Source organism: Porites lutea, chromosome 8 (genome assembly GCF_958299795.1).
Source record: "Porites lutea chromosome 8, jaPorLute2.1, whole genome shotgun sequence".
NCBI classification, from domain to species: Eukaryota; Metazoa; Cnidaria; class Anthozoa; order Scleractinia; family Poritidae; genus Porites; species Porites lutea.
The window spans coordinates 3,702,271-3,710,914 of NC_133208.1; the positions used below are offsets into that span (position 1 = coordinate 3,702,271).

At 43.4% G+C, this 8,644-nt stretch overlaps 1 protein-coding gene across 2 annotated transcripts in view; it reads right to left on the bottom strand.

The window, feature by feature from the left end:
• Window positions 1–920: 920 nt before the first annotated feature.
• Window positions 921–8,644, bottom strand: part of LOC140945691 (protein mono-ADP-ribosyltransferase PARP14-like) — a 23,919-nt gene continuing 16,195 nt past the window's right edge. For both annotated transcript variants that reach the window (XM_073394724.1, XM_073394723.1), the window contains 5 exons: window positions 8,298–8,644; window positions 7,547–7,612; window positions 4,967–6,257; window positions 4,054–4,395; window positions 921–3,184 (listed from right to left, as the gene is read on the bottom strand). The exon at window positions 8,298–8,644 is cut by the window's right edge and continues 225 nt beyond it. In XM_073394724.1, the coding sequence (XP_073250825.1) occupies window positions 2,901–3,184; window positions 4,054–4,395; window positions 4,967–6,257; window positions 7,547–7,612; window positions 8,298–8,644 (2,330 nt within the window). In that variant the 3' untranslated portion in view covers window positions 921–2,900. The remainder of the gene's footprint in view (window positions 3,185–4,053; window positions 4,396–4,966; window positions 6,258–7,546; window positions 7,613–8,297) is intronic.

The following is an 8,644-nucleotide window of genomic DNA, read 5'->3' on the forward strand; positions in this document are numbered from 1 at the left end:
TTGTTAGCCTGCGAACGGCAGACGTTTCTCCTCGTTCTTCGCCGCTGAGAGACGTCTCGCGAACCGTCCCTAAGCGGCGATGAGCGAGGAGAAACGTCTGCTGTTCGTAGGCTAACTCATTGTATGTACCCAGAAACTTGTACTCGTAGTGACATAGTCGTTGACCAGTTACATCAGTAAGTGTACATTAAGGCAATTGGCTTTAAAGTCAGGATATGGTCAACTTGGTGTGACGTGTAATCTTTCTACTGAGAATAGATCTAACTCTACGGTAAGGTACACATGAAAACGTGAAAAGACTGAGACTACAAAAATACTAGTACCACAAACACACCTTTTTAGCAATTACACTTGTCTAGAGCCTGGGTGCCAGAGACTTTTCGTACGCGGTTTTCGGTTTCGGCAAAAGGCCGAAGACGTGTGGGCCTTCGGTCGACCCCGAAGCATCTCCGCCGCAATCAACCACCTCACGCAAGAAACTAAACTCTGGTACCTAGGAAACCTTGTCTAGTTCTTGCTAACGAAGGATGATTGACTTCCCACAGTAGTCCTCGTTCAACACCCTGCATAAAGCAACATTCTAGTGTATCTATTCAATGACGTTTTTACAGCAGCTGTGTCTCTTAGAAATGTACTTCTACAGCGGATAGAGCTGACTCTCAATTTTGACGGAGTGTTCCCATCAAAATGGAACAAAATAGTCCCGGTCTGGTGTTGAGGTATCTCTAAATTATGTAAAAGTAATCAAATTCTCACGATAACATTGAGAATCCTTAAACACAACGAATATTCTTGGATCACTTTTTCTGTCCAGAACTGAATCAAACAGGACCTCAGGAACGTCGGGGCTCTGCGGAAGAGGTACTAGAAGGCCCTTACGGCCCTCCACGTAGAATATAAGAAATGGTTACTTGTTTAGGTACAAATCAATGTTTATTTCTTTTTAAATAAAAATTTTGCATTCTGTAGATTTGTCAAAACATTCAAGCAGTTATTTGTACGTACATTATGGTGTTAATATCAGTTATTAATGTTTTCTGATAGCAATGATTTCTATGGTACTGTATGAGGACAAGTAATGTTCTTCACTTGCAGTATACTGTTCCTATTCAATTTAACGTGACTGTAAATTGCTAATAAACTGTGTTATATAGTGACTACGGTATGGCTGGTGATTGGTCTATTTTATCCCCTGGACATGGGTAATAAGCTGTCTTCATGGCATGGCTCTTGTCAATATATTTACAGAAGGAAATTTTTTTATGAAAAAAGTACATAACGTTTATTTACACAGGAGCTTGGGAAGTTCAGAAAAGTACACACACAGTGGTCAGGTGACACTGATAAGCAACGTTGAATTTCGACCTTTCAATATGCGCTTCGGCGCGTTAGATTACTTAAGATTGCATTTTAAACTCTACGAACCATTCTAACAAACTAATAACGAGATTTATCCTCGAAACTCTCACGTTTCATTGAGTGCTTGGAAAAAGTTAGCCTGCGTAGCAGGCGCTTGAAAGTAGTGAGCGAAAGAGAGAACAGGCGCGCGCGAGGGAGACACGCGAGGCTCCACTCGCGTGTCTCCATCTCGCGCGCTCGCTTTTTCTTGTGCCCACTACTTCCAAGCGCCTGTTACGCAGGTTTAGGAAAAAGTAACCAGACGGTCCAACAATCACACCAAACATATGCTTTGCAAGGCACTAGCTACAGGAACACTACAGCAAGCCAACACAACGAGCTCTTTATTCAGAGGTCCTGCTCAAATGGTGCATGGTAAAACTAACTCAAATTCAAGTACCTCGACCAATGGCTTTTTTCACGTTACCTAACGCACTTGCTTACAAAGGATGATGGACCTCTCACGACAGTCAAGCTCGTGAGGAACTTGATCTCGTGCAATACACGGTAACGGTAACTGTCACGAAACCTGGGTGTGGCCTCTATCTTCTGCAGAGGTACATTCACAAGGGAAAGAGCAGTGAAAAAATCAGACGAGAATAAAGGCATTAGAGACCTTTAGCATTAGGTTTTTCGTGGGAATTCGCAAACTGCAGTTTCACGTTGCTTGGATTTCAAATTTTAGCAAGGTGTTCATTGTTTTGTGCCGCCATGTTGTTTTTCTTCAAGTCAAACTGCATCACTTTTATCGCTAAAAAAAAAAAAACAGGGATAACTCATTTATTCGAGTGCAAAAATCGAACAAGTACAGCACAGCCGGATAAAGAAAGCTATTTCGTACTTTTAAACGTGAGGCTCAGGAGGGGAATTTTCGAGCCGCAGGAATTTTTTTTCGTTATCGAAATTCCTTGTTTGAATTTTTTTTAGGCCATAGCATGAATATTTTTTAGGATTAATTGGCGTGCATGAATTTTTTTTTTTCATTTAATTTTCCCTTGCCATAAGTCAGTTGCCATAAGTCAGTTACCATAAGTCAGTTACCATGAGTCAGTTACCATAAGTCAGTTACCATAAGTCAGTTGCCATAAGTCAGTTACCATGAGTCAGTTACCATAAGTCAGTTACCATAAGTCAGTTGCCATAAGTCAGTTGCCATAAGTCAGTTGCCATAAGTCAGTTACCGCTGGGCGTGAACTGCAAACTGCATACGCTATCCAAGACCGTGGTCACGTGACATTCACAGGTTTGCGGTTTTCCATGAAAAACGTGATGCTAAAAGTCTCTTATGCCCTTATTCTCGATTTTTCCACTGCTCTTTCCCTTGTGAATCTACCTCTGCAGAAGATAGAGGCCACAGCCAAATTCTGTGACAGTTACCGTACGCGTAACGAGAAGGAATTGCGTTATCCTAACCTGCAGTGCAGGCGTTTTCAGCTCCTCGTCCGCACAAAATACGCCTACACTGCAGTCTGGAGTTATGCTAGACTGGTGTTGAACTATTTCTAAGTTTGAAATGTAATCAAATATTCGGGATAGCATTGAGAATCCTTGAATACAACGAATATTCTTGGATTACTCATACAGTCCACAACTGAATCAAACAGGACCTCGGGGACCTCGGGGCGCAGCGGAGGAGGTACTAGAAGGCCCTTACGGCCCTCCACGTAGAACCCCACAACAACACGGGCCAAATACATGTGCCTCAGCTTGTTACTGTCAGGCGCTGTGTAACCCATCGAATACGCGGCGTTTGCAGCGAAGTACACGCCGTTTCCATAAGCCACTCCTGAAACAACAGAAAATTGGTTTGTAATTAAGATGGAGTAATTTTTCCTGTTGTCATTTCCGATGTTTGCAGCGTGAAACAAGTCGCAGGGAAATCTGTGTTACAAGACGCTAAATTGGGACAAAGGACCAAGAAAGCAATAATTTTCAAAGCCGCGGGAAAGACAAAAAGAAAACTAAAAAGGGCAGCTGTCCCAATTCTTATTTTCCCCTCTTTATTTTCAGATGCAGTCAACTCTCTCACAGCGACCACTTTATAAATAACCGTTTTGTTTCTCAGTCAAATACTGTTTCACAAACTCTCTTGCAAGCGACCACTTCTCAGATATTTTAAACTTTTCTCGCTTACGAGAGAGTTCACTGCATTTTCCCCTTGGTTCTCTCTCGTTCCAGACCTCCTCAGTACCAAACATTGGCCATTGACACTGGTCGGAGTTTGTCTCCGGCGAATTGCACTATGAGACTTATGCGCAAGGAGGTGAGAGCGTCCCCCAACAGCCCCGAACAACCGCGCCTACCCAGTCTTGCCCGAAAACTTAGTGACCAGTAACTTTCTCAGGGGGGGATCCAGAAAATTCAGAAGGGGCGGGGAGGGGGGGGAGGTACAGAGAAAACAGCCTACATTTCCCGACGCCATCATCGGTTTCACCGCGAAATGACGTCTGAGAAACGAGTACACACCCTAGATGTAGGCAGTGCTTCTGATTGATTGAAGCAAATCTTTCACAGCCCTTTCTCATGGTAATTTTTTGTAAGCATTACAAAATAAAATTTGGAAGTTTTGTGGAATTTTGACTTTTAATTTGCCATTTTAAGGAAAGAGAGAAAGGTTTAAAACAAAACAGGGACAAAACTACATAGTCGACTAACCATTCCTTCCGCAAAAGCTTCTATTGAATCCTTGTAAGTTGATGGCCCTTACATTGCATCCTTTGGTACCATGAAACAATTGCCGTTCATTGTGGTTTTTAAGTCCCGACCTGCAATTTGTATTCTCCACCTCTTGTCTGTGCATCGTGTACTGCTTGTAAAGGGGCAGATTCTGCACTCGCTCTATAGTAACTATGTTGCCATTCCCTCCTGTACTATAAAACATACTGGCCACGTGTTGGTACTCTGGATTCCCTGGTAAGATATTTACCATGGCAACACGAGCTGGAGCTCCGTCGATTAAACGCGGTTGAGGTGCCCAGAAATGAGGGATAGAATCCGCTAGGAAAGGAGAAAACGAAAGAAACGCTATAGTTGTATTAAAACGTCCACTGTGGCGTAATTTTACTTGCGTATGAGCGTAAATAAAATAGAGGCAGCCTTGAAATTTCGCGCATGAATGTGAAAGGTGAGCGCGGTCAGCTATTGGCTAGTTTTTTTCTCACTCTCGAGTAACAGTCCCAGAGGTCTTTGCGAAAGTTAACTCGGCCCATTCTTTTGCTCGGATGGTGGTGATCATATTCGCCACCTTAGAAACGAAAAGGGAACTGGAGCCGAAATCTATCTCGCAATTTGTTATGGGATCGTTACTGGAGAGGCGCTGGTCAGCTATTGGTCCCCTGAAACATTCCCAGAAGTCCTTTGGGAAGTTAACTCGGGTCATTTCTCTTTCTGTTTCTAAAGTGACGAATGACTAAGAGCAAATTTAAAGTTGGTAATCTATTTTGTATACGTAATTCCAATTATAAATTGTGTCCCCAGATTAGTATGGGGTTTTTCCCAAGCTGTACGGCCCCTACACATTAATAAAGTTTTCTATCTATCTATCTATCTATCTATTTATCTGACCTACCAGCTTCCGCACTTGTTCTTCGACACAAAGGAAGCGGTGGATAATTGCTCTGGCTGTACAACACGGTCATAGAATTAAAATCTACTCTGTACTCGCAATCGCTGACGAGAAGATTTACTCCCCCGCATTTTCGATTTCTGGCATCTTCGATGATAGCGCTGAGCTCGTCGTTAAAACCAATCTCTTTGTCTAGAATTATATAATGCCAGCGAACGTAATGAGCCAAGAGCTTGCGCTTTTCAATGTCATTTTGCTGCTCCGCGAGCCGCGTTATTTCCTCCCAAATGCGGCCTACAACAAAAGACACGTCCTCCGAGTTGCCGCATACAGTGATAGTAGAACTATTGTTATCCTCAGTTATTAAGTCTGCGTCATATTGCGAAGCAAGAGTACTGAGCAATGGCCAACAATATTGGATAACCTGTGGCACCAACTTGTGGCTTACCCTTTGGGCAGCACGGTGTTTGGCATAAACCGTTCGCAAACTATTAATGGTTGCCATGATATTCTTTTTGTCTTTGCCATAAACACGAAATTCCGTCGTGGAAACAGGCGCCTTGGGGTTCCTGTTATCAAGTGAGTTTTCAAGCGAAGGAGGCGGATTTGAGTATTGAAGTACCGTTGGAATGGGGTCTTGGCCCTGAACAAACGAAGACAGAGGAGAATACTCTTCCAGATTTATAAAAGGAACAAATTGTGTCTTTATTTCTTGGGAATAGGTCCACAACATGCTCTCCAAAAAGAGACTGATTTTGATCTCACGAAGAAACTGGGGAGGGCGCTCTAAAAAGCTCAGGATACCCCCGGACAGTACCCGTGCCGACTCTTGAAAAGAAAGCCCCATACTCCCCGCGCCGATAGCCGGCAACGCAATGGAACCGAGTCCATGGGCGTCGGCGAGCTTAAGGCCACGCTTGACACTCAGCTGTAGGTCGAGGATCTGAGGCGAGCCTGGATAGTTGATCACGTGAACAAGGTGTTTGTAAGGGAGGTTTCCAGATCCTGTTATGAGCGCCTCGCCCGGAAGTTGAGGGCCACTTCTCTCTATGATTCGTTTGCATTCTTCTTTAAGGCCAGGACCCGCAAAGCGAGCAATCTGAGCATTCAATACACCGCCGCTGTTTAAACACAGTTTCTCGTTATTCAAAATCAGCACAGCGTCTGTGGTTTGTTGTATTAAATCACCCACTGTTATCCGGATATGCGTGTTTTTTATCCATATACACTCCTCCGATGAGGGAGCCACCAGAGACGGAATCCTTTCCTCCAACTCAACCTCGGAAGATTTATCCTTTTCAATTCAAAGAAATACAAGTTATCAACAATTAGTAAAATTCACCTAGTGGTCTATTATCAACGCAGCGTTCTGATTCGTTGAGCTGCTATATGCTATATGTTATAGTCCACCAGTAAAGAAAAGCGCCGGCCTTTGAAAACCAAAACAACGGCGGCTAGATCAGAAATTTCATTTTATTGGCTTCATCAGATAATGATAACCCTATATGCTTATGAGGCAAAAAATGTAAACAAGGATTAATATTCGCCAATAACAGATAGCTATTCAACCCTGATAGGGATTCCCTTCACACATAGGAACGCTGATTTTGGCGTGATTTCTATATCGAAGGGAAACTGCGCCGCGCAGATCTTGAAAGTGGATCATAACATATCGGATAGGTTCTGAACCACACTTAAGTGAAGCATGAACAGGTGTCCGGAACGTAGCGGAAGTGAATAAGAAGGGGCAAGGACTGGAATACGCTAATACGGAAGTAAGTTCACCGAACTATCTCGGCCAGCCGCTTTGGCTCGATTTTCGATCGGTCGGCTTGTTCCAGTTCTGTGCCGTTGTTGCCTATACCATACCAGACAGTTTTTCTTGTCGGCACCGAAAGATGTCTAGTATAGTGTCAACTCTTCTCTTGCAGATTTGATAGTATATAATTACATAACACATGGATCATTATCATATCACAGAATAAGCTTAATGACTCATTTTCGAGTTGCTGATCTAACCTTCTCTCTTAAAACAAAGTGAGCTGCTCAACCATGCATTTGCTTGAGAAAAAAAACCCTGACTTTCAAAATAATGATAACGGTTATTCAGAGAGAGAGAGTTGCGTCGTATCGTCGCAAAGGTGACCACCCCTCTTCGAATAACGCCAGACATTTCTCCATCGTGTCTATTCGCAAAAAAATCGGAGAAGGTACTAATACTCGGATGGGTGCTTGAAAAGAAAGGAGACGTATGTCCTTTCCCTGATGCAACGCGAACTCGCTAAAACCTTCCCATCAATCACAGAGCAGACAAGTACAGAAGCGACTGCGTACAAGTCAGGCTAATCATAATCATCGAGTTATTTCATCGCCCTCATTGAAGAAATACGCCAATAAACTGTTAAAGTCGAATTTGAAAAAGAAAAAAATAGAGAGCGTAACCTTTGCTATTGTATGTAGAACTAGTCCGATAAATGAAACGATTTTGCACGTGTATCACCAGCCAAACAGAGGGGTCGGATCGTCATTTAGCGTTTGTGAATTAGAGAAGAAATACCTCATTCTTCTTACATGTAAACTAACCTGTTTCAAAACTTCCTCGATATCTGCCAAAGATAAAAGCCCATTCCATGGGGTCTCTTCTTTGTTCTATAAGAAAACAATATTTGAAGCAGGTTAATAGTCCATCCAGTTTCACTTATTCAATTTTAAACTTGTCTTTCCTGGGTGGACTTCTCTTCCCTTCGCGTGTTCCCCTCAGGCGCTCTATAAAAACTTACCAAAATCGCTGGTCGTGAAGCTGCTACGGTAACCTGGTATCAGACGCTCCTTCTTCACTTTTTTTTGGAGAGGAGGGGGGAGGGGGGCGGGGGGGGGGCGGGGGGGGGGGAACGGGGGGATTAGAGAGGAAAAGAAAAATAACGCCTGGTTGCAGGTTACCGCTTCACTTATATTAGAGGTCACTGAAAAGTGTTGGGACCTCCTAGTGATATTAGTGGAACTGGGGACTTTTCCCCCTCAACCCAAACAATCTTGAATAAGGAGCAAAATGGGAGGAAATGAATACGTTTGGGATCACAACATTGTCGGGGCGGGGAGTTGGGGAATCAAGGGTTGAACCCAAAACCGATCCAAAAATTGTCATTAGGAGCAGCGTCCTATGTAACAATTGTGTGGATGGGTAATCCACCGTGTCCCAAGTTCGTTTGATCTTAAAGGATAAGAATATAAATACAACGAACTGGAAAAAAATCTGGAAACCTGCTCCATAACTGTGCGCGATGACGCACATGAAACTTATGTAAAATGTTCTGAACACAGTACGAGTACATACCTCTGACGGGGTAAACAAACTTTCTTCTAATAAATCGGATGAAAATCTGGATTCCAGTCCCTCCATAAGTGCGACCGGCGATGGACTCTCACAAACAGGCTCGACAGAACACGAGTGTCGTCGCTCCAACGATGGCAACACATCCTTTCCGATTCCTTCTACGAAAAACTTCCGAAGACCCGGTTGGTTCAAACGTACGGTTGCCACGTTTACATGACCAGCAACTTCATCGAAAAGCGCGCGAAATTTGCCAAGCTTTGCTTTCTCAGAGCCATTAGGATGATCATGGTGTGACGGTTCAGCGCTTTCTAACTTGGTTAACGTTCGTTTCAACTTTTTTAATCTTT